The sequence below is a fragment of the Podarcis liolepis genome (genome assembly GCF_965112155.1).
Source record: "Podarcis liolepis genome assembly, chromosome: 8".
In the NCBI taxonomy this organism is placed as follows: Eukaryota; Metazoa; Chordata; class Lepidosauria; order Squamata; family Lacertidae; genus Podarcis; species Podarcis liolepis.
In genome coordinates this window covers 38,140,193-38,166,652 of record NC_139560.1, presented here as the reverse complement: position 1 = coordinate 38,166,652, position 26,460 = coordinate 38,140,193, and the positions used below count along the sequence as shown (strand labels likewise).

General features: G+C 42.7%; 1 protein-coding gene across 2 annotated transcripts; it reads left to right on the top strand.

Moving 5' to 3' along the window:
- Window positions 1-1,219: 1,219 nt before the first annotated feature.
- TGS1 (trimethylguanosine synthase 1) lies at window positions 1,220-24,034 on the top strand. Of its 2 annotated transcripts, XM_083517893.1 has the most exons (13): window positions 1,220-1,702; window positions 3,943-4,007; window positions 5,586-5,767; window positions 6,247-7,081; window positions 8,812-8,938; window positions 10,652-10,738; window positions 12,046-12,220; window positions 13,460-13,802; window positions 14,694-14,864; window positions 15,087-15,230; window positions 15,829-16,047; window positions 18,823-18,899; window positions 23,733-24,034. In XM_083517893.1, exons 1-13 carry the CDS (start codon window positions 1,584-1,586, stop codon window positions 23,847-23,849), a joined length of 2,661 nt encoding a protein of 886 aa, XP_083374019.1. In that variant the 5' UTR covers window positions 1,220-1,583; the 3' UTR covers window positions 23,850-24,034. The 2 variants fall into 2 exon arrangements, with proteins under 2 accessions (XP_083374019.1, XP_083374018.1); XM_083517892.1 differs by lacking the exon at window positions 1,220-1,702 and having other exon boundaries at window positions 3,713-4,007.
- Window positions 24,035-26,460: the final 2,426 nt, after the last annotated feature.

Sequence of the window (26,460 nt, the reverse complement as noted above, 5' to 3'; positions counted from 1 at the left end):
AATATCCTCCTGAGCAGGCTCTCTATAAGTGCAAACTTAAATTTTTCAGATATATGTTCTAAGAATCGGAAATATTAACAGTGTTATTAGAGCAAGCGACAAACTGCGGTACTGTATAAGGATCACACTAGACATGATAGGAAACAAAGACCACTATCACTCTTTGCTTCTTTGTAACGGCCACATTCCCTTGGTGTAATCAGGTGGATGTACATGGGTGGGACTGAAGTCAGTGGTAGACAAAACTACATTTTCTCTTTTTGACACCCCAGTTCCCTCACTCAATTCCTCCCCCTCCCCACATTCTCTCTGGGCTGCTAGCGGATAGACAAGATTGGACAGATTGTTCTTCCAGAGATCTGGCCTGTTTAGACTTACTATTTCCTCCCCCAATTCCCCCCTCCTGCCCACTTTCTGTTTCACTGGGCTCCTCCAATCCGTATGAATTTGAGCCATGGGCTCCATGAAATTTGGACCCTCGTGTTCCCCATCCCTGGTCTAAAAAGAACAATGGGTAACAACTGTGCATTGCACATTCTTTCTTGACTGATCAATGTGACACAGTGTGGAGAAGAAGGGTAGTTATGTGTCTTTGCTCATGCATTAGTTTTATTAGACATGATGACAAGGATGCCCAAGTAGAGAGACAGGGGGCAACTGTGGTTCTGTCTTGGTTTTAAAGAGACCAAATGAGAGCCAACGTGTGTCTGGTATGGTAAAGAGTTATGGGGTATTTGTAAGGGGAAAATAATTTCTGATAATGCTCTTAAGCACAACAACAACAAAACCCAGAAGACACTACGACATGAAACATGTTTTACTGCACAGGGGTTAATTTGATCTTTTCTGGAGATTAGCTTTGGGACATGTGAAATAATAGCAGCGCTTTTGAGCACCAGTACAATCTCCACGAACGCCTATTTTGCATCATGGCGAAGCGCTTCCGTAACCGAGGATGTGGCTTCTAGGAAAACTAGTAGCCTGTGTGGCAGCTCACATTTTAAAAATAGAGCACTGTGGCTTTTGGAAACGGAGGGCGTGGATTTACACAGAGAGAGAGAGGGAGGGAGGGAGAGGGAAAGAGAGAGTTCCTTGTAACATGGACAACATTAGAAAATGGGAGACGGGCTGTCGTTAAGGATTGATGTTGCGCCACCCAGCGGGATAAAGTTGCATTTCTTATGACACAGCCCTTTTTTTGCCTCTGCCTTCCTGTGCCGGAGGCGGAGAGGGAGGGGTAAACCGGCCTCGAGAACACCTGGCAACAGCACAAAACAACTGCACGGTTGAAACAGCACAAAATATTTTATTGTAATTGTAGTTCAAATGTCCGCAGAACAGGGAGGGGTCCCCCCCCTCCTTCCAGCCTCGCCAAGCAAATTCGCTCTGCTCCTCAGGGGCACAAAGCCGCCCCGCGCGCCATCGCCTTCCCCCCCCCGCCGGACTCTTACAGGGTGCAACACTCGAGAAGGCGCACTTCCGCCGGAAATACCCGTCCGCGTGTGGGTCCGCCACGCTGTTTCTCCCGCGGGGTTCGGAGCCCTTGCTTGCCTCGAGTCCTTTCGAGGGGCAGAAGTGGCGGCATGTTGCGCGAGGTGCCGCAGACCCTGGTGGTGGCCGAGCTGCTGCTCACGCTGCGGGGCGAAGGAGAGGCGGAGGCAGGAAGCGACATCCTCTGCCTGTGCACGCGAGCCTTCGTGGAGTGAGTCGGGGGGGGTCGTGGAGTCGGGGGGGGGGGAGCCGGTGTGAGCGGCCACCCAGAAGGTCTCACTCGCTTTTTTTGCTTGCTTGTTTATTTCCCGCCTAGTTCTCTGACAGGGATCCGAGGCGGCTTAATTGCGGGAGAAGTGGCGCCGAGGAGTGTCCTTTTGAATTCCCGCGGCTTCTGAGTAGTAGCAACCTGGTGGTGATGATGATGATGATGACAATGGGTTAGATCCACCAGTTCACTGTTTCCCACCAAACTTAGAACGATAACATGCCGCTTTGGAGAGCGTAATCTTTACTGCTGCAAAGATCTTCACAAGTGGAGATATATAGAGGGGCAGGGGTTAATAATACTGTTTTATCCTTGAATTGTTTTCTGCAGCCCAAAAAACATCACAGTGAAGTGGGTGAGGGGGGAGTCATGCACCCATTGATACCCCCAGGGGTATGTGTACCACAACTTTGGGAAATCCTGTTCCTATGTTAGTTGAACTTCAAGTACCACTGAAATAGATGGGACATGTTAGTCACAACTAAGTCTCATGTACTTTAGTGGGGTTCGAAGTTCAGCTAATTTAGCCTGGATTTTAGTAATTATGAGGTTCTGCCACACTTTTGCTAGCTAACAGTGGGGTGAAATGCAAGGGGTGCCCCCCCCCAAGTAAAGTAAGGTAAAGCTGCTATGTGTTAGACTTCTCATGTTGTTGGCATTTGTCTGTCTCAGGATACAATGGAAGTGTGTGTCTTTGGGGGTAAAGTCAAACTTTTGGAGAGTTGCAGCACCTGCTTTGGCTGTAGAGACTGATATGGAACAGGCATGTTTTGTTGCAGATTAGGCCGTCTGGTTTTGTTGTTCCAAGTGCACCATGGTGTTTCTTCTCTCTGTGTTCTTCCCAGTGGACATTCCTCCATTGGTCACTGGTGTGGATGCACCTGACTGTCCGTCTCCAGGCACCGTGATTGTCTGGAAAGGATTCCCATACTACGGGGTTAATGTTGCCAGCCTTCATGTCACGTTTGCAGCATCTTTGTAATTTAGAGTTGGTCTGTCAACAGGCCTGTTGCCTCTCCGTAGAGCACATCCTTGGGGATTCTGCCATCTTCCATTCTGTGTACATGAGCAAGCCAGCATAGATGCCGCAGAGACAGAAGTGCAAACATGTTGGGAATGTGAGCTTGGGAGAAAACATCTTTGTTTGAGACTCTGCCCTGCCATGTGGTGCCCCAAACCTTCCTGACGCAGCACATATGGAAGGCATTGAGGTGTCACTCCTGGCGGGTGTAAGCTACCCATGATTCACTTCCATAAAACAGGATGTTGGTCTTTGTCAGGCTGATGGTGAGGCCAAACTCCATGTAGGCTTGGGGTTGATGAGTAGGCTGGGGGTTGATGAGTCTCTGCAGTTTCCTTGTGCTGTCAAGGTTGCATTATCTACAAACCACTTCTTGTGGATAAGAACCTGTTGCATTTTTTGTCTTGGCATGGAGACGTGCCAGGTTGAACAGACCCCTGCCACTTCTTGAATGGTAAAAGGTAAAGGTAAAGGTACCCCTGCCCGTATGGGCCAGTCTTGACAGACTCTAGGGTTGTGCGCTCATCTCACTCTAGAGGCCGGGAGCCAGCACTGTCCGCAGACACTTCCAGGTCACGTGGCCAGCGTGACAAAGCTGCTCTGGTGAGCCAGCGCAGCACACACGGAAACACCGTTTACCTTCCCGCTAGTAAGCGGTCCCTATTTATCTACTTGCACCCGGGGGTGCTTTCGAACTGCTAGGTTGGCAGGCGCTGGGACCGAGCAGCGGGAGCTCACCCTGTCGCGGGGATTCGAACTGCCGACCATGCGATCGGCAAGTCCTAGGCGCTGAGGTTTTACCCACAGCGCCACCCGCGTCCCTCCCTTCTTGAATGGAAATACACACTATTTTCAGTCAAGCTGAAGGCATATGAGAGTAACAGAAAGAAGAATATGCCAAAGAGAGTTGGGCTGTCTACACCTTGGGACAACATTTCATACATTTGATGAAATGGAATGTAGCCCAAGAAATAAATTCGTTAGTCTTTAAGGTGCCTCAAAACTCTTTGTTGTACATGATGACTAGTTTCAGGAAAACTAAAATTATAGCATGTTGTGTAAAGATGGCCTTTTTTGCATGCTTTCTTTGTCATCTGCTATTTTACTTCCATATTTCATTGATGGCCTTAACAGTGACATGTATTTTTATTTTATTCCCTAGGGATCGAAAACTTTACAAACTAGGCTTGAAGGGCTTTTATGTCAAAGATGAAGGTGACAGTATAGGTAAGATATGTTCACAATGTTGAATTAACATTGTGTGCATTGCAAAATAAGTTGTTTGCACACCTCTAAGGTAGAGAAACTTGAATTAACAAATTATAGTTGTATTCCTGCTATTAATTTATCAACCCAACGCTAAGATACAGATTTTTCCATATAAGAAAATGTAGGTGAAGACTTTTGGAAAAGTAAAGAGAATGTATATATGGAAAGTGTTACAACAGTAGTTTTGCTTGAGTAAATATATTGTTCCAAACCACATATGAAATCTGCTTGAGAATCGGCAAGATAGGGTGTCTTTAGGTAAGTGAACCAATGTAGTATTACTTATGAACTACATACACATCAACCTGGGAGTGAGCCTAGATTAACTTACTTCTGAGTGAACATGCACAAAATTCCACTCTTAGTGTTACACATATATGTGAATAAACATGGATTCAAATCACTGCTAAGCACTTCTACCCAAGGCTATCCAATATCTCATAGCCTGATTCTAGTGATTTTTATTAGATGGTTACATCAGTACCTGAAAACAATTTAATCTCAGAACTCCAACGTAAAAGCCCTCGGCCATAAAACAGTAGGAGACTGATCAACAACCAGTTGGTAGGGCATCTCAGCAGTGCCCCTTCCCTGCTTTCACCCCATCCCAAGAAACTGCTGTACAAACTGCTGCATGTGAATTCTGTTTAGGTTTCTTGACTGGTTCCACAAATAATTATTCATTTTAGTTAGCTTACTATACAATTCATACTCCACCCGTCAATGATTTTTTGTAGTGATTGTAGTGCTGCCCTGATAGTATTCAGGGCAGCATTGCAACCCCTACAAAAGTTAAATGATAAAAACAGCAAGTTGGTAACAAGAGCAAAGCAGCAGAAGAGAACATAGCAGCAATAAGAACAGGCTAAAAATAATTTAGCTGATATTTGTAAAAGGCATGGGAGAATAAGGAGGACATGAGAATAGGTGCCTGAGAACCTCACATGGAAATAACATTTCACAAACAGGGACATGGACTAGGGAAACATGGTATGGCTGCCAGCTGCCTGCTTTGTTACATAGTTTTGCATTAAATAGAATTTCAGGCTTGAAATGTTTTGCAGCTGGGTTCTCATATAGACAGTTGTGTGCCTTTGGTATCTAGTCTTCGTGACTGTGAGATCCTCTGGTTCTCCCCCCCCCCCCTTGTATTTGTGCCTGTAGGAAGAAAAAGTGTCTGCAGTAGGAAATCGTGCTTTTAATATTTTATTTAAATTCAAGCATTTTGGGAACTTTAGCTTTGGACTAACAGAGTTTATCTAAGCATGGAATCAATCACTGAATATACATTTGAGTCAATTGTTCACTTACATTTGGTATTTTCAAAAGAGCATCTTCTCAAACTTCAATAAACATCTAACGCAATTCGCTTTAAGGGAAATTAATCATTTTTCCTAAGGAACTTGGTGTACTCTTTTGAAATGATGCTTGTTGGAAAAAATAATTTGGTATTGTAATTCTTCTGCATCAGAAATCTACGACTGACAAAAGTAAGAATGAAAATACAACTTTGTAACTTGGTGTTGTGGTTTACAGGGGAAGATCAAGTAACCACCGAGGATGAAGAAAAAGACAAGCATAATTCCATTGGGACTGCTGATTTATCTAACAGTCATGCTTCTGGAGTGGAAGACGTTGAACTCGATTCAGAGGCTGAACTCATGAAACGCATGGGCTTACCTGTTCAATTTGGCAATGCAGCAGCCCATAAGACATTGGTAATAAAACCCAATGCACTTTCTGTTCCTTTGTGCTATTTAAAGTTATTGGAATGTAAAGTAAATTTAGTACTTTGCATTAACAAACCCCACAAAAGAATTTTCAGGAATACATTTCTTTTTCTTCCTGGCTCTAAAATTAAAAACCAAAGTTAAATGAGAGAAGGAATAGGGAAAATGGGCTTTTAAGAAGTGTGACAAAAGAAAAGTTGAGTTGGAAATAAAAGATTGGAAAGCAAATGCATTCTTGGCTGTTAATCTAAGAGCACACCAAATAAGACAGCAGTTGAAGATTATGGCGTAGAATCATAGAATTGTAGAGCTGGGTAGATGTGTCATTTGTGATTTTCTGGCTGGGTTACAACCAAGCTATACCATGAAAATTTGTGAAATAAATTAACTAGGTAACCATGTTGAATCAGAATCTGTTGAACAAAGTACATAAAATTGCATTTATGCTTTTTCATGCTGAATTTCAGGCACTTGAGAATATTAGTAAGAAAAGTAAGAAAGTGAAGAAGAAGAAGAAGATGAAGAAAAAGAAAACGCTGCAAAGAGATATTTTCACAGAAATGCAGGAATCATTGAAAGAAGATCATGATGAAGATGACCTCTCTCTTTCCGATGATCACTCTTCAATTAAAAAGGGATCCGAGAATGACAAGAGCTGTGAAAATGGAGAGCTTTTACTTGATGAGTTTCATATGAAAGAAAAATGGGAAAAGTATTGGAGTGAGTATGGAGAAGGACTTCTGTGGCAAAGTTGGCAAGAGAAAAATTTTGAACTTTTGTCTATTACTGAGCCTTGGAATAATCCTGAAGTAAAGGAAAAGTGGGAGCAGCACTATAATGAACTATACTGGTATTACTGGCAACAGTTTCACTACTGGGCAAGTCAAGGTTGGACTGTTGACACCACACATAATAGTGACCTGCAAAATAGTGCAGGGGATCTGGAAACCAAGCAGCCAGCAGAAATGCAGAACATTGGTGTAGACAGTGTTTGTGTAGAAGTGCTATGCTCCAGCTTACATTCTCAACTCGCGTCCAGTGCCAGCTGCAAGGAAAATCCTTCTCCAAATGATAATCACTGTAATAGTGACATTCTTCCTGAAATTAGTAAAATAAATCTAAACTCTGAAGAAACAGAACGGATCAAATTGGAAAATGCGGATGATTGTAATGGTCAGAGAGGACTGAGCATAACAAGCATTGAGAGGTGTTGTCCTTGTGATACTGCTCAGACTGTGAAATGTGATGAGGGAACAAGAGAAAGTAATGCGTCTTCTGAAAATGGATGTTCAGACAAGCCAGGTTGGTATACTAAGTTCACTTTCCCAGGAGGCATAAGACCCTGTGTTTGCAAAAGCTAGGAAAGAAATTCCCTTGCAGCCATCCCATATTCCGTACTGTGCATTTCTCCATTGAGTGGCACATATAAAAGCTGTATTATTTTGGATGTTTTATTCCCCATTCTTTGTAATCCTGTTTCCCTTTCCCTCCCCTTTCCCCCAATCCTTCAACTTACATTCTCAGCTGAAGGAGTGTAGATGACACATCGAAGACTTTGTGTCTAGAGCTGAACACTTTGTCTTTCAAGCATCCTAGACTGCTTTGGAACACAGGTATAAAAAGACCCTCTCCCTGTGCTCTCAGTTGACACCACACATAATAGTGACCTGGAAAATAGTGCAGGGGAGCTGGAAACAAAGCAGCCAGCAGAAATGCAGAACATTGGTGTAGACAGTGTTTGTGTAGAAGTGCTCCGCTCCAGCTTACATTCTCAACTCGCTTCCAGTGCCAGCTCAGAGATATTGTCTGTCTACTACATTCCTGCACTGAATCCAGTAGAGAATAAATAAGTGTGCATAAGCAGCTACTTCTGCAGCCTGGAATTCTACCTATCATTTCCAGGGCAGGTAGGGATTAGGCATTTCTTCTCAAAAGGGATATGTTTTGGGCCCAGAAGAGTCATTTGCAAAATGTGAATGGTCTTTAGAATATTGTTTACAAAGTGAGCCTCACATCCATATTGTGGTCTTGGGTTTCAAAGGTTATTTAGCACCCAGATGTCTCACTTTGAAAATATTAATCTAATAGAGTGATTGGTTCCATTTTGCAAGATGTACAGGTAATGGTCTGTGAGGTGGTAAAGGGGCAAAGGGTGTGTGTGTTCCATCCACATGCATTTGTCATTCTAAAGGGAAACTATTGTTCAATCTTCACTTAAGACAAAGCCCAACCTTGCTTCTCTGAAACACCCCTAATATTCTATCCACAATTCCTCTGATCTTTCCACAGAAATGTTTGGTTTTCTTGCTAGGCATTTCTACCAATTTGAGGTGCTATCAGAACATACTGCAGTGCCCAGGCACCTCCCAGCCCTGTCAGTATTTCAGAAATCCGAACATTCCTGAGATGCTGATGTTTTCAATTCAGAGCTGGCTACTTGGACTTTGTTATACTGTTGTTTGGAAAGAGGCTCTGAAAGAATGGCTTTCTGATAGTTTTGAATTTTAAATGCCTAGATCAGATACTCAATGAAGCAGAGGCTTTCAGATTGATGGTAGATTGATTTGTTTCGCCAAATGCACAGCCAACAGTTTTGTCTCAACACCAGATAGATTGATGAGTGCAGTTGGGTTCCTAATGAAAAGCAACTGGAAAATAGTATTTCCACTGTGAATTTGGTGAAAATGTAAAATTTTTGATTGAAGTTGCTTTCCTCATACAGGAAATGAATGACTGCTTGAAGATTGCTGTTTTATTGTATTTTATTATATTTTGCTGTGTTTTGTATTATTGTTGGCCATCTTGAGCACCATTGGTGGGATACAAATTAAGCAAACAAACAAATAAAATTCATTAACGCAGGGATGAGGAACTTTTGGCCTTCCAGATGTTGTTAGATTTCAAGTCCCATCATCCCTGACTATTGTCCATGAACGATGGAGCTGATGGAGTCTTCAAAACCTAGCGGCAAACAAATTCCCCACCAGTGTATCAAAGCAATGCTTTCTCTCCCCCCCCCTTTTCCTTCTTAGTTTCACAGGGGTCATCTAGATCTTGTTCAGATGCCACAGGAGGTAGGGGATCGCACAGTAACAGTGACGGTGATGATGGTGATGATGATGAGCCACCTGAACGCAAACAAGTCAGATTAAAGAGGAGGCAGGTTATCTATCATATCTTTCACTTCTCCCATTCACATTTGGGTGCCTATATGATTTAGTGTACAGTCGTACCTTGGAAGTCGAACAGAATCTGTTCCAGAAGTCCGTTCGGCTTCCAAAACATTTAGAAACCAAAGTGCAGCTTCTGATTGGCTGCAGGAAGATCCTACAGCCAATCAGAAGCTGCAGAAGCCCCTTCGGATGTTCAGCTTCCAAAAATAGTTTGCAAACCGGAACAGTCACTTCTGGGTTTGTGGCATTCGGGAACCAAAATGTTCGAGAACTAAGCTGTTCGAAAACTAAGGTATGACTGTACTTATTAACCCTTACTGGCTGCTGCCATATTGCCTTTTTTAAAATGTTGCTGCTTTCATGTTATTACTAGTGATTTGAATATTCTGTGAAATATAAGGCTGTTCTCTTGGGTCTATTTCTATTGAAGAATAACTCACTATAGTTTAGAACAGGGGTCTGCAGCCTTTTTCTGTCGGGAATCACATGTCAGTGTTGGAAGGTGCCAAAGCCAGCATGGCCAGGCATTTCCTTCTCTTCTCCGTTTTTGCTCTCACTTCTCTGTCTTTTCCCTGCCCTTCCTTGCTACTCAGCAGGCTGCTGATAGACAGACGCGTTGCTCTTGCCAGAGGTTTGAACAGATTACTTGTATGTTTGAAAATGGGCCAAAGGCCACGGACAGTGGCCTTTGGAGCAGCAAAAAAAGCTAGCGCTATTCTAGGCTGCATCAACAGAAGTATAGTGTCCAGATCCAGGGAAGTAATAGTACCACTCTATTCTGCCTTGGTCAGACCACACCTGGAATACTTGTGTCCAGTTCTGGGCACCACAATTTAAGAATGATGTTGACAAGCTGGAACGTGTATAGAGGAGGGCAACCAAGATGATCAAGGGTCTGGAAACGAAGCCTTATGAGGAGCACTTGAAGGAGCTGGGCTTGTTTAGCCTGGAAAAGAAGAGACTGAGAGGAGATATGCTAGCCATCTCCAGATATCTTAAGGGTTGTCACATGGAAGAGGGAGCATACTTGTTTTCTCCTGCACTGGAGAGTAGGACTCGAACCAATGGCTTCAAGTTACAAGAAAGGAGATTCCGACTAAACATTCAGAAAAGCTTTCTGACAGTAAGAGCTGTTCGGCAGTGGAACAGACTCCCACAAGAGGTGGTGGACTCTCCTTCCTTGGAGGTTTTTAAGCAGAGGTTGGGTGGCCATCTGTCATGGATGCTTTAGCTGAGATTCCTGCATTGCAAGGGGTTGGACTAGGTGACCCTTGGGTCCCTTCCAACTCTAAGATTCTATGAGTTCTCTGAGTCCAAGGTTGTCCCCTCCCTTCCTGGTAGAGATAGCCAGACTAATGGTTTTGTACAGTTACTTTTTACCTTTCAAGCCAAAAGCCTTTATGGCAGTCTCACTGAAGACCCTAAGTCTCAGTTTGAAACAATATTGGGCGCAAAACTTCGGGTAATGCTGAGAAGGCATTTATTAGGCATCATTGGGGAACCCGGCTTTGCGAATTTCTGACCTTGTAAACAAGTGATAAAAGTCATTATTTGAATTCAGTGAACACTTGTTTCTTTTGCTCAGTTGCTTTATAATCATTTAGAAATCAACTTACCCTTCATTTGAAGTCAAAATAGGCAGCTGTTTTGTCTCAAGTTACTGTGAACTGTAGTGACAAATATTTTTGTTTCTTTCTAGCCATGAATTGGATGCTGAAGAACATTCCCAGGCTGATTCAGAAAAGATTTGCTGTCTTTTGGGACTCAAACATGGCAGAGGACAAAAGTAATAAGTGTTCTAATGGTTTCCTTAAAGCAGGGGTGAGGAACCATTTCAGCCTGAGGACCACCTTGCCTCTTAGGCAACCTGCCAGGGGCTGCATGCCAGTGGTTGGCAAAAAGTGGGTGGAGCAAGAGGTGTGGCTCTTGCCTTTGTACAGTAGGCTACATTCAACCCATGCAAAATCTAGAGGTTTCTACACACCTGTATCCATTCAAGCAAGTAAGATGCAAAAGCACTTCAGGAGCAGGCAGAGCAGGGTCAGTGAGAGGTGTGACTTGGAAACTCCAGATAGAGAATTCTGGAGGTCCACATTTGGCCATCAGGCCAAAGGTTCCCCATCCCTTCCTAAAAGTGACGCTGCTGATGGTTGCTGGTTTTATGCGTAGAATATGTCCTTTTCCTAGGTTGCTGTTGAAATACTATGGGTGTTCACTTCCTGCATCTTCTTGATATACTAAAGTTGTCACAAATGACGGATACTTAGACTTGTTCATAATTACAAAAAACCCCACAACCTAAGACCATTTAGATCAAAGGTAGAAAACTGGATCTGGCCAGTGGGCCAGATCATGATCTCCCTTGCCCTGGGCAGGCAATGTTTGGTAGCTTACTTGTCAATCACTTGGCTTCACATTGATGTTGGGTGACATTTATGCCCTCCATATGTCTTGCAGAGTGCTTTGCAAAGTGCTACTCAGTACCCTCTGGAGAAACCCCTTTCAAAGTACTGCACAAGATAGCACTTTGGTCACTGTTGCTAAGTCCCTTTCAGTCATCTGATCAAGGTCTTCTGGAGTGATTTGAAAAGGACTCTAAGCTCCTTTCAAAGCACTTATACTTGCAGTACTTTGCATAAACTTTGCCTGCAAATCACCTTTCAGCTGAGCCGGATTTAAACCTGTCCCACCCCCAACATTATATATGACATCAGGTATAGGGCATGTGGGCATGGCTTGGCTGAAATGTCATTGCAGACCAAATGGGGAGACTTGATGGGCCGAATTAGCTAGGAGGCTTGAAGGTTCCCCAGGCCTTATTTAAATACTTGCGTGATTCAACACAAGATATATTCGTACAAAATGCATTAAAGCCTTTTAGTAAGCTATAAATGTATCACAGTATGTATAAAAGCAAAGTTTACTGCTGTGACTCCATTAATTTTTTAGGCCTATTTATGTGGCAATGTTGGCATGCTTAAAGGGGGCCTTCAGTTGAAGAAGGCACAGCTAATAAACATACTATGAAGCTGAGCAAAACTTCTCCCCCCTCACTGAAAAGGTTGTTTTTAACTTTTATTCTGTTTTCTCCAGATACGGAGACATTCCTGACTTCAGTGAAAGAAGAGTGAGTCATCTCAATAAAAATATGAAGTTTAAATCAAAATTCTTGGACATGCACAGAACAGTCAAGACCAAAAGGAAACATATATTTTTTACAGAAGAACCTGAGACAGGGGCAGTTAAAAAGAGCAGCATTTTGATTAAGGTCAGTATTGTATATGGTATATTAATAGTCTTGAACTTGGGATTCTGATGTTAAAACCTGTGTGTCTGTTGGCTCTTAAAAATAGTGCAAGATTGTGTTCATAATTTAGAATGCTCTTAGTTGCTAGTGAGAGAAAGAAAGTAGGTTTCTTACTGTATACTAGATTATATAAGTAATTAAATTCATATTAGTCTAGTAAGGACTGTATCTTAAGAAGAGACTTCAATGTTTAGGAAGGACGCAGCCCCATTATACCATCTGGGATTGTTCCCGGGGCATATACAGGAACTGAGATTTTACCATATCAGAAGCTCCCTACATATACAGTGGTACCTCGCAAGACGAATGCCTCGCAAGACAAAAAACTCGCTAGACGAAAGGTTTTTCCGTTTTCGATTTGCCTCGCAAGACGAATTTCCCCTATGGGCTTGCTTCGCAAGACGAAAACGTCTCGCGACTTTTTTTTCTTCGACTAAAAACAAAGACATGTTTTGTTTATAAAGTTAATTTATTTTCCCTTAAATTTTTGAACTGCTCTTTACAGTATGTGTGACTTTAAAGAGCAGTTAATAAACTGTTGTTGTACCAAATTTGGCTTTGTTTGGACTTTTTTTGACCATAGAAACGCATTAATTGATTTTCAATGCATTCCTATGGGATTTCGTGATTCGCAAGACGAAAAATTCGCTAGACGACAAAAATTGCGGAACGAATTAATTTCGTCTTGCGGGGCACCACTGTAGATACCCTGCAGCTGCCAAGGTCATCTGATGTGGTGGTGCGTCATGTGATGACTGCACTGCATGTCCATCCTAATATTTTCGTTGGTTTGCATATGTGCAGTGAAAGAAACTGCAACACAATGTACCCAAGGACCAGTTTACACAGATAAAACAGCTTGTTTCTCTCTGCAATGGCATTGTCCGCTTACATCAAGGTTCATTGTAGACATAACAAGAAACTATCAGGATTAAGGCTGAGCCATATTTTTTAAGCAACTTGGATATCACAGTAAGCAGTGGTGGAGTGGAGGAAGAGCCCTTCCTGGGGGTGGGGGGAGTCTACAAGCCTGTGAGGTGAATGCTCCCAAATGCCAAAACGTAGTGTTCCTTTGTAGGATTCTGTTGACGACTTTCTCCTTTTACTTAGACTGCTGAAGTAGTGATAATCTCCCTTCAGTAGCAAGTCACATTTCTGCAATTGTTTGAAATGTGGTTCTGTAATACATGGTCTTCCTAGGTAGAAAGCTTCTTGAAACAAGTGAATGAGCCTGCGGAAGAGATGTCTCAAGACAGAGTTCACCCTCCTTCTTCCAGTAGTGATTCAGAGGAACAGGAAAACATTGCTGGCTCACAAAATAATTTGGATTCTCCCAAAAGTGACCTGCCGTTCTCCAGTTCAGATTCTGGTAAGCGTGGAGGAAACAGCGCTGAGGGAAAAGGCAAAGAAAATCTGGTAGTAGCAACAAGTGACTGGAAGTTCCAGGAGCCTAAGGAAGAGGCAGGAAGAGAAGATGCACATCCTTCAGGAAGAGAGTTAGTTCCTGTGGATATTCCGGACTACTTGCAGGTGGAAGCAGAAGGTATGTGATAATTCTGAGTAAAAGCTTTAAAAAGTGTGTGTGTGTGTCTGTGTGTATGAATGGGAAACTGTTGATAAGCCCCCAAAGCCTTAAAAAACCAAAATTAATCCCCTTTTTATTTGCAAGAGGGATTGTTTGGCGATGAACAGAGTGCTACTTCACCAGCTACTCCTTTGAATAAAAATCCAGCTAGCAACAACTTCTGCTGGAAATAAATGTAGCAGGCTGATGGGGGAGCATGGAACTCTGCCTGCTTCTGTGAGTTTGCTTTACAAGAGAGCAGTTCCAACCTATAGTAGAGATCTTCTTGGTCCAATGAACAGTTTCTTTCTCAATAAATGTTATAGGATAAGCAACATAGGTGTTAGGGGGAGTTTTGCGTAAAAGGTTTTGTTGGTTGGTTTAAGAGAATTTCTGTGTTCTCTTAAATTTCTGAAATCTCTGTGGGAGAAAAGAATGTTTTGGTTTTCATTGTACTAATTTTTGTTGGAATGTGTTTGTATGTTTTCAGATGCTTCTTTTGCTACTTTATTTTTTATTTTTTTATTTCTTATTCCCAGTGAATAAATTTGTAGGGAATTTCACATTTGATTACTACAGTAGATGCAGCAATAAAGCAGATCTCTGTGGCTTTTTTGTTTCCCTGTTGCAATATCAGCAGCTGAAGTGAACAATTACACTAATATTTATTTCAGTTTAATGGATTTTATTGTATGTTATATTTTGCATGCTGTTGTCCCTGTAATCACTTTGGGACTCCTCCTGGCTCTCTGAAGCAATGCATAAATTGAACTGAAATGAGTAATAAAAGTAGTTTAGATTTTTCTTTGTGTTCCTAAATCCATTTAAGAGAAATGAGCTAATTGCACAGTATGGTTTTCTTTGGTTTAGGTGAAGTAAAAACTACAAACAAGAGGAAAATCAAGATAATACCGAAGATGACAAACAGGTGTGGGCAACCCCTGCCTCCTGAAATAGTTGCTGATCCCGAGTTGGCTAAATACTGGGCACAGCGGTATAGACTGTTCTCTCGATTTGATGAAGGAATTCAGTTAGACAGAGGTAAATAGTAATGATAGAGCTGAATATAGTGATTGGAAGCTACTTTGTTTTGAAGTGATTGGCAAGTTCTGTAATAGACCATTCTACACATGTAGATCATCACTTGATACTTCGGTTGCTAAATGATGATTGTGCATGTGTGAGCTATATACTTCACTGATTTTTATGTTCAAGCTTGTCCTTTATAAGTACAGAAATATGACTACTGCTTTCTTCCATTAGAGGGATGGTTTTCTGTTACGCCTGAGAAGATTGCAGAGCATATTGCGGATCGTGTAAGCCAGTCCTTCAACTCTGACTTAATAGCAGATGCATTCTGTGGCGTAGGAGGAAACGCTATTCAGTTTGCCTTGGCAGGGAAAAAAGGTAAACATTTCTGTTTGCTTCTTTTCTCTTCTCCACTGTGTGCGCATTAATAATGCTAGCGTTGTGGTAGGTATATAGAGAGAGAGATTGTGTATGTGTGTGTTCTAGTTAAAGCTAAAGATTCTTACTAGGGGACAGATCTAGTCTTTGCAATTGGCTAAATTCTTCCCTCCAGTTCCCAGTGTCACTTTCCACGTTGTCTTGGAAGTGTTGGATACTGCCTCCACCCTCTACTGTGTGGATGTAAGAGGAGGGAGGAATCTGCAGAAGTGCCTTTCCTGCTTTCACTAGTGAGATCCTCCAAGAGATGGAGTCTTTTTTTCCATGACGATCTGAGTTCAGCCTTACGCTTTGCTTGCTTAGAAAAATTAAACCATTATCAGATTAGTTTAGAGTTACACAATATACACCGGCCAAAAAAATTATACAAATGCAGAGAAAATATAGTGGTGTTATTCCAGCTTAGGCAATTGGTTGTTTATGTGGCACAAATACTAATTCCCACTGCTTCCTTGCTTTTCAACATACTGTACATGACTGATTGAATTTTTTTAGAAAAACCTGTGTTTTAAAAAAATACCTTGTTCGTTCTTTTTAGTAATCGCAATCGATATCGATCCTGTGAAGATCAGTCTTGCTCTCAACAACGCAGAAGTCTATGGAGTAGCAGATAAAATAGAGTTCATCTGTGGAGACTTCATGAAGCTAGCATCCAGTTTAAAAGCAGATGTTGTGTTTCTGAGCCCTCCGTGGGGTGGCCCTGAATATGCTGCTGCAGAAATCTTTGATGTTCAGAGTATGATTTCTCCCGATGGATATCCTTTTTCAAGTCACTTGTTCCACAAAAGTAAAACAAATGCTGTTTTTTCTTACAGGGCGACCGCATATCACATATTATGCTTTCTGCCATATATCATTTCATCTTATACATTAAATTAATACCCCACCCTTCCTCCCAAAGAATTATTTCCAGAGAACAGGGTCCTTCCCCCTTACTTTGTAGTTGCAAGGGGCTCAGATGATCTGAAAATTGTAGTCTTAGTTTCAAGTTGCTTATATTAAGCTTAAGTTCTATTGTGGGGGTTTTCTTTTTCATGACACAACTTGGATAGGAATTCCAGTGTCATGAGTTAAGATTTTTGTACTGTTGAATGATTGGTGATGTCCTTCTTCAAAGCAGCTGATGACAGTGTTGCAAACTGATTCTTGTAAATCAAATGTTCATTGCTGTTTCTCTCAGGAGAGATTTGGGTACTCTTGACTAACAAGAGATGTGGACAATTACATCATAAATAAGCTTCCAGACAAGCTGGGTTTTTTCACACACCCCTATGTTTATTATATGAATACTATTTATTTATTTTAAAAAGTAACTTTCTTTTCAGAATTGGTCCTAATTAGGATGTTGCCTTTATAATGCTGACAACCAGATTTCTTTTGTTGAAGAGGTTTTGTTTGAGTTGGCATAAATTCTTGCGTAATCTGGGGAATTTCTGTAGTTGCTTTAAAAAAAAAACACCACCACATTTTGACAGTTCCTTGTTCTTAGTTTTGACTGTCTGTTAGACAAAAGGTGTTAAATTGGTTCATAGACTCCTAGGGCTGTAAAGAATCAGATACTTATCAAATCTCACTCTTGGTCCTGTGGCGAGATCACCTACTAAATCTAGTAATTCCTTCCGGGTTAACATTTCTGAGTTCTTATAGGATGACATTACATGTGTCCTAGATGATTCAGTAACTAATTCCCACATTGAGGACCTAGTGTAAAGGGCAGTTTCAGGTTCCCAAATTCATCGTGATCATCCTTTCAGATCTGTTGTCCATATGGTATGAGTGAGGGTTAGAAACAGTTCTGTCTCTGGAGAAAAACCTTCTTTTTTCTTGGCAATCACTCGTAGCCGAAAATGGTCTTAGCAGTTTGTCTGTAAGTGACTGTGGAGATTGATTCTGGATTTGCACATCTTTCCACAGTGAGGACATAGGTTTCTGGGTGAGAGTTAAATCACTGTGAAGATGATTTGCCAAACGTTTCTCCCTTTCGGCCTGAGTTCATGCTTCTTCAAAGTCCATGTTGCCTTTGGTAGAGGCTATTCTCCAGTTGAACAGGGACGCGGGTGGCACTGTGGGTAAAACCTCAGCGCCTAGGGCTTGCCGATCGCATGGTCGGCGGTTTGAATCCCCGCGGCGGGGTGAGCTCCCGTCTTTCGGTCCCAGCTCCTGACCACCTAGCAGTTCGAAAGCACTCCTAAGTGCAAGTAGATAAATAGGTACCGCTTTATAGCGGGAAGGTAAACGGCGTTTCCGTGTGCTGTGCTGGTGCTGGCTCGCCAGAGCAGCTTCGTCACGCTGGCCACGTAACCCGGAAGTGTCTCCGGACAGCGCTGGCCCCCGGCCTCTTAAGTGAGATGGGCGCACAACCCTAGAGTCGAACACGACTGGCCCGTACGGGCAGGGGTACCTTTACCTTTACTCTCCAGTTGGCGGGCTCGTTGTCACCAGTTGTTGGTGTTTATACTACATTTTTAAGGATTTACCTTGAGATAATCTTTAAACCTCTTTTGCTGTCCACCAGCATTATCATTCTTAAGTTGGGAATAGAGTAGTTGCTTTGGAAGACGATCATCAGGCATCTGAACAACATCAGACAACATTAGACAAGTAGTTTGGGTATGGTCAGTACATGCAGCAGAGAAGCTGGGAATTAGGTTGGAGAGACCTAAAGTGGTTGCATGGAATATACCACTTAAACTGCAAGAGGTAGGGGGAGACACGTTTTTGAAAGTGAATAACAGCTCTAAATTGAAAATTAGCATAGCAAGAAGAAGGCTAATCTGAACAATACTTCTTGCTGATTTGTTAATGCTTTGTTTTCATTTTTATACTTGCAAATAGTTGTGTTTTGCTTTTTACTAGATATTTAAAAACTATACAGTGGTACCTCGGGTTACATACGCTTCAGGTTACAGACTCCGCTAACCCAGAAATAGTGCTTCAGGTTGAGAACTTTGCTTCAGGATGAGAACAGAAATCGTGCTCCGGCGGCGCAGCAGCAGCAGGAGGCCCCATTAGCTAAAGTGTTGCTTCAGGTTAAGAACAGTTTCAGGTTAAGAACGGACCTCCGGAACAAATAAAGTAGCGTAGATTCCGGTGTATAAGACGACTTTTTAACCCCGGAAAAGGGGTTAAAGAGTCGGGGGTCGTTTCATACGCCGGGTATGGGCGGAGCGGAGTCCGCTCCACGCCAGGCGGCTTTCTCCCAACACGGAGCTGCCCAGTGTATTAGGCGACTAGGCTTATAAGACGAACCCCCAAATTGCAGCTGCCAATTTGGGGGGTCGTCTAATACGCCAGAACCTACGGTACTTAACCCGAGGTACCACTGTACCTATCTTGCATTCTGAAGTGGTACAATCCACTCTGCTACCTCATCCTGCTGCTTGTGTAGACTAGGGCCCTGATCAGAATATCACTCATGGTCTTCTGTATATACCTGTGGAAGAATGTGTGTTACCTATGGGGACTGTCTTACTAAAAGAGCCATCCCCATTGAAAGCGTATTTGCTTTTTCTTCCTTAACACATCTGTACATTTGAAATTTTCAAGCTGTCGCAAAAGATTACCAGCAAGATTGTGTACTTTCTTCCTCGTAATGCTAACATAGATCAGGTAAGTTTTAATTTGCAGGTTCAGGGGTAGCGCTGGTACAGTTGCTATTCTAGAGACGTAGGGTGCAATTCAGTGTTGCGCATTTGCAGCTTGCCAAAAGGAATGATCCCCCCCCCACACACACACTGTTTTGAGGACTCTCCCCACACCTACTCAAGCCATTTTGGGGGGCAGAGGTGGGGAAAGCCCTGTTGCACAAGTGAAAGTCCTTATGCAAGGCTTCTGCTGACTGACTTCTGCCCCTGAGCTGCGAACAGACATTTCACCTCTGCCCAATAGGCTTAAGTCAAGTCTCTGTCTTTCACCTTCCATTTCTTCCCACCTCCATCTACAATATGGCAATAACACTGACCTACCTTACACGTTTGTTGTAAGGAGGACTGAGAGCCTATGTAGAATGTGTAAGATTGAATATTATTGTTGTCAAGCTTTCTCCCTGTATAACAAGGATGGGGAATCAGGTGGCCTCTACATCTCCAATCATTCCCGACCTTGCCCATTACAGAGTGGAGCTGACGGGAGTTGGAGTCCAACACCTAGAGGGCTACGGGTCCTAGAATGCTAAATATGTATTTTTGTTGTAAAAAAAAGTAGGCTCTTTGACATTCAATAACCTTAGAAGTTTGGGCGGAAAGGACCAAAGGGAAACATGGTAGAGGTTGAACAGCAGAGACAGTATGGATAGTGTTATCATTCTGTGCTAGAAACTGAGGTCACTCTGTGAGATTGAGTGGCAGAGCAGACAGAAAGAAAAACATAATTTAAATCAGTGAGTACACAAAAAGTTAGCAAGGACCGCTAGCTTAGATAGCATTTTTAAAGGGTTAGGCCAGTCCATAGGGGCTAGGTCTGTTAATGACTATAAAAATAGAATCTCTTTGTTCTGAGGCAATGTAACCCTAGATACTAGTTGATGCCGAGCAAAAAACTCAGAAAGCTGGACCAGGTGTATTTTTTTGGGCAAAGACCATCACTAAATGTTTTGCTGTACTGGGCTGGTGCAGCTGCAACTTTTCCAATTCTAGTAATTATTTAAAAGTTGGAAATTGGATTTTTGACATCTAAGCATTCTAATAATGGTTAAGGGTGTTCCCAAGCCCTGGTCGTTTAGCATTAAAACCTTGTTTTAGGAATGTCTACAAGCATGGCTAGCAACGAAAGGCTTGCAGGCTGCACATCAGAGATCCTGAACCATACCTGTTACACTACCTTGTACTGGGGTCTGCCATCACACTTCAAAAGTTTGGGCACCATTACTTTGCATTTTCAGTTTTCTTACAACATTTACATTGCTGTAGATGTAGCAATGTACAAACCCCCACAAAGTTTAATATAAGCAGTTAATAACCAAATCCAGCCTTAAAACGTTGAAGATATATATAAACACGGCCTGAAGGGGCAGAGGTGATCAAACTTGAATTATTGTCAGTTTCTTTCTACTTCCTCTAGAGGGAGCAGTCATACCAAAAAGATACAGATAGCATAAGTAAATTATGCATGCTGTGCTTTTAAACTGAGCAAAGAATGAACTGTTTGGTGTTTGCTGCTGGCTTTCTTTATACACTTTTCAGGACAGAGTTTTCAGGTTGTGGGATACTTGCTTGGCATGAAAGTATTTTTGTTTAAAAAGCTCAGAACCACAAAAGCAAAGTGAAGGTAAACTAGGTCAACAAATGTTGTTTTTGTGGTGTTTGTTAATTAGACATTATTATGTTTGCTCATGATGGGGACTTAATAGCAACTTGCAGTAAAAAGTACAACTTCAAAGGCAATTTATATGGATGTACACACCTACCCTGGAATAGGACAGACTTTTGTTAAAAGTTCATTGTATGTATGTTTGCACACACACATCCAGACCACTATTCCCAGTGTGCTGTCATTTCTGGAACTGATCTTTCTAGAAGCTGATCGTTTGGGCTTACAATCTAAGCCATTGTCTGTTCTTCAGTTGCAGTTCTAGGTTTGTTGCAATAACAAAGTACGTAGAGAAAAGCAGATACTTATTCTCTCAGGATCATGAGCCTTTTCCCAAGTTTACATAAAGGTCTGCTGAGATATTGCAGATTCCAAAATTTCAAAAGGTTCCAAAAATGTCAGATCTTGCTAATGTTAACAGAGATAAAAACTGGTAGCACATGAAAAAGCAAAACTTAAAAATGTCAGTAATAGCTTGTACAATCAAATAGGAAGATGGTCCCAAATGGGCAGGTGTGTCAAGTTAGCGGGATGTAATCACAGGTAAATGTGCATAGGATGGCATCTTTGTGGTGAGGGACCTGTCAAGTTTGGGATGCTCAGATATGCTTTTCCTAAGTAATCTTTGCTGCAGAGACTACACAGATCTCATCACTGATAGCATTATTTGCACAAGCATAACGGATATCCCTTTCAAATATCCACACAGCTTCCACATCCAATTCTATCCTAGGAAGCAGGAAGATTTGTGTGTGTTTGTTTTTCCTTTTTCAGATATGTTAACTCAAATTCAAACCATTGGAGATAATCGCAAACAAGTTTGACTGGGTTCAGTAGTCTATAGGCAGGCACTCTGGAACTGTACATCTCCATGTGCTGCAGATAGAGAACATGTACACTGAGAACAGAAAGAGTTGTGAAATTTATTCCATTAGGCACAGCCCAGGCCGTGCAGCAAATATGGGCATTTCACATACAGATGCTCAAATTTGTGAGAAGGTCCCATTGAGCTTTACAGGACACACATTGTCCATCTGAGGCTTTGAGATGAGGGTCTCCTCCAGACCATTTTGAAAATTGCCATGTAGCACCTAGCCATAAGCAGCTGGCAACTGGAAGCGACATATATTTGAATGACGATCCCTCCTTCTTTTAATTGATGGGGTGAACAGAAATTCATTTTCTCTAAGAATGTTTATTTTTATTTTTGAGAGTTGCATCTCTTAAATATAATCCAATCTGTTTCTCCCTAAAAGCCTGCTGTGCTGCCTACATGCACATGTGTTTTAACAAACAAGTGCGCATAGGACAGGAACTGAGTAAATGCAGTTTCCAGAAGCAGTTAAATTGTATTGAGGATCTTGTGTAATCCAGTTTTTCCCCTTAACTCTCAGGGTTCAATGAACTTTAGAGAAATCCACTTGCAGTAATATAACTAGTCCACACAAGTAGATCATGACTCCAGTCATTTGTACATAAGCAAAAATGGAAACTGCTGAGATATTTTGGGGAGTCAAGATAAGTTAGTAATTCCTTAATGAATCACTGTACCACAGACAAGATTCTCCCTTACCTAGCAAGGAGCTCAGGAAGTAGCACTGGGAAATGAGAGGATTTTAGTAAACGTAGGTTTGTCACTGGGAGGGTTTATATTCAATCAGATATGCTTCCTTCCAGTTTATTCTTTTACTACTTAACTGCTTATGCTGGCATGTCATGAATTGATATTCTATCCAAATACAGCCATGGGAGGAGGCATTACCCACATTCACATGTCACGTGGTTTGCAATGCACAAATGAATCACAGCTGCTTTCCTTCTCCCTCTGAGTGTTGGGAGAAAACAAACCATCATTCTGGTTTGTGTTTCGTTTGAAACAGTTTTTGTAGGTTTGTTTCACTCCCAAATGATCTGGTTTGTCCCTGATTTGGATGTAGCACTAGGCGAAGAATGTGATTTGCTTTCACCTAACCATACCAGGGAGCAGGGTAGTAGGCGTGATCTTTGTATGCATGATAAGCTATGGTTTGTGCTTCACAGTGACATGTGAATGTGGCCAATTGGTGATGGAATTGGCATTAATACAGGTACCACATAATACAGGTAGTCGGTTTAAAGATGCCAGTTTAAAAGACTTATCACCCTCTTTTTGCTACTAAAGGGGGCTATAGGTCACTGGTAAAGCATCTGCTTTGCATTCAGAAGCTCCCAGGCCCCATCCACAGCATCTACAGGCAGGGCTGGGAGAGAACACTCTCTGAAACCCTGAACAGCCGCTGCCAGTCAGTGTAGACAATGCTGAGCTAGATGGATCTATAGACTGACACAGTATAAGCCTGAGCTTCCTGTATTCCCAAGTGTCAGCAGACTGGGTGCATTCTAGTTTGAATGGAACATAACCTCTTTGTACAGGCCTTGCTTGCCCCAAAGTGTCCCCCACTTTTGAACAAAAAGAAACCTGTTTCCCCACACACCAAGGCCTTATCAATGAATAGAGCTCCTTAGCTATGCCTTCCTAGCTGTCCCTATGTATGGAACAGGTAGCATTTATTTCAACTTCTTATAGGCTTGATTATTTCCCCAGCAGAGGCTCATAGTCACCTATCAAGGATCCTGTGGTAGTGGGTTTTCTGAAACAGGTTGGGCTAGATAAGCCTTCCCGCTTATACTACTACTTCTACTAACAATGATAATGATAACTTGTTATTTGTATGCCACCCATCTGACTGGGTTCCCCCAGCCACTCTGGGCTGCTTCTAGCAAATTCAAACATGAAACACAGTAAGATATCAGGCATTAAAAACTTCCCTGAACAGGGATGCTTTCAGTTGTCTTCTAAAAGTCAGATAGATGTTTATCTCCTTAACATCTGATGGGAGGGTATTCTGCAGGGTGGGGGTGACTACTGAGAAGGCCCTCTGCCCAGTTCCCTGTAACCTCGCAGTGAAGGAACTGCCAGAAGACTCTCAGAGCTGGACCTCAGTGTCCAGGATAAATGATGGGGATAGAGACACCCCTTCAGGTATACAAGGCTGAGGATGTTTAGGGCTTTTAAGGTTCTGAATCTATTACCATCTTGGTGTCACATTTTGAGTTATTTAACAGTTGTTGTTTTTCTTTCTTTTTACTTTTTAGGTAGCTTCCTTAGCTGGGCCAGGAGGAAAAGTTGAAATAGAACAAAACTTTCTGAACAACAAATTGAAAACCATAACTGCATACTTTGGTGATCTAATAAAAAAACATGCACCCTGACTTATTTATGTGAGTGAACCTGCTTGTCAAGGCAAAATGTATTATCCCAAAGCTTTGAAGAATACTCCCTTTGCCTGTTATATATTTTACAATCAGTGGCTCCTCTAAAATATTGTCATTTTGTTAATTAATGAAAAATGGTTTAGAATGCCTGCTGCAGTTATCAATAAAATATTTTACAATAAGTCTGAAGGATTTTCTAAGTGATTATCAAAATAAAGTGTGAGATGGATTAATAATTAGACTTCCATTTACATACACAGAGCAGTGAGGCCATTTCCCAAACATATTAGCTAGATTAGCCTCCAAGGATAGATAGACCATCTGAACTTCCTGCCCTCTTGCAGATGGGAATAGTTGCTGCAAATACAAACTTCACCAGGAAGTAGTCAGACTATAACAGAGGGGCAATCTCTGCCCATATTTCTAGACCACCACACCTCCCTATTTGGAGCAAAGGCCAAATCAAGGGTGTATCCCACTCTTCCATGTGTCAGGCAGATAACCACTTGAGACAGCCCATGATGAAATCCTAAACTGGGCCCAGAGCATGGATTTTGGCATGGATGCCAAAATTCTCCAGCACTATGCTGGAGACCACCTCAGTTTGGGAAGCTGTTGGGAAGCAGGGTCCTTAACCTGTCTGACCCAACACCAGATACAAGCCTTCTACTCCTGCTCCAAAGGGTTTCCTGGTGATGGAAAATGAACTCTGGTGGTCCACAGCAACTCCCCCTGCCAAATCTGACTAGGTTAGCAGGCAGAGCTGCATCTGGCCCACCCAGGTCTTGATAAAATGCAGTAGGTCAGCCTGCTCATCCACAATTAAGGGATCAGCATGATCCTATGGCAAACAGACCCAGTCTTTTAACAGCACCACCCCCAGACTGTTGGTCACAGTGGTGGAGCATCCAGAGATACCAAGAACTGAGAGGACCCACCATGCAAGGACCTGTAATCCCTCCTCTGGTGCACCCTACCCTGGCCATGCTTGCCCCTCCCCCTGAACACTGAGTGTCAGGGACTGGAAGGGCTCTGTAGAGTGTGGGGGAGGTAGGGGACAAGGGCAGTGACCCAGAAGAGGGGGCCAGTGATTTATGCAAGGTGGGGTGATGCTGCCTGCAATGCAGGAGCTGGGGAGGAGGGAAAGTCGGGGCAGAGGAAGTTGTGCCAGATGTGGAGGTGGTTCAGCTGACAGTAGACTCCCACTTTTCCCCACCCCACTGTCCCCTAGAACCAGGGGGGTCTTGAAGTGGGAAGAGCAGTGGCACCTTCTGTGCAGGAGAAGCCTCAGGTTGCAGGCACGCAACCCATCAGGGTTGCAATGTAAGCTGGAGGAGAGGAGGGCCCCCACTGTTGCTGCGAGTACTCCATAGGGTCCAGACCTCTGGACAGCTGCTTAGAGGCTACAAATGTGTGGTATCTGGAGCACCCGGAAGCTGCTGTGTTTCTCTTGCCAATAAACAGTTAATTATCAGGCATGTTCCTTCTCTGGGACAGGCCTGACACTGAGATAGACTGCCCTAAGATTTACTCCCTGCAGGCACATTCCTCCTACAATCCACCTCAGAAGTAGTCACAGACAGCTATATATACACTACCCACAGATGACAACCCAACCACAGACGCACTGCAGCCAGTTCACATTAAAAGGGCATAGCATAATAATTTATAGCACCCATAATATAAATCCTGTTCACAGGCTTTCCTACTCTTTTAACCTGTAGTATTGCAAACATGCATCATCCCCTGGCTCATGCCCAGTGGGTGCTAACTTGTAAATCACAACTGTCTTCCACACTGGGTAGCCCAAGGATCACACTTAATCCTAGGGATGGTCAAACAACCCACATACTGTACATTTCTCCAATTTCCCCATCCCATACAAGAATATTGTTGTTGTTGTTCAGTCGTGTCTGACTCTTCGTGACCCCATGGACCAGAGCACACCAGGCACTCCTGTCTTCCACTGCCTCCCGCAGTTTGGTCAGACTCATGTTGGTAGCTTCGAGAACACCGTCCAACCATCTCATCCTCTGTCGTCCCCTTCTCCTTGTGCCCTCCATCTTTCCCAACATCAGGGTCTTTTCCAGGGAGTCTTCTCTTCTCATGAAGTGGCCAAAGTATTGGAGCCTCAGCTTCAGGATCTGTCCTTCCAGTGAGCACTCAGGGCTGATTTCCTTCAGAATTGAGAGGTTTGATCTTCTTGCAGTCCATGGGATTCTCAAGAGTCTCCTCCAGCAACATAATTCAAAAGCATCAATTATTTGGCGATCGGCCTTCTTTATATACTACCAGCAATATTACAGCAAAAAGAAAAGAGAACAAGGGATGAAATGAAGGACCCCCAGCCTTATTCCACACTCAAATGTAACAACCCCAAAGGAGCATCATGCTTTGGATTTGTCCTTTCCTGTTAAACGCCATACTAGCAACAATAACTTTCTAATTGCTGCCAAATTCCTTTAGATTGCTGCACTGGGGCAAAGGAGTGACCAAGCTGATCAGTACAAGATGCTCTGTTTCCAGAGAATTAATGAAAACTGACAGGGGGCAAATTGAAACTGAACCATCATTAACATGGAAAGATTCCTGGGAGTGTTGTTTGTTA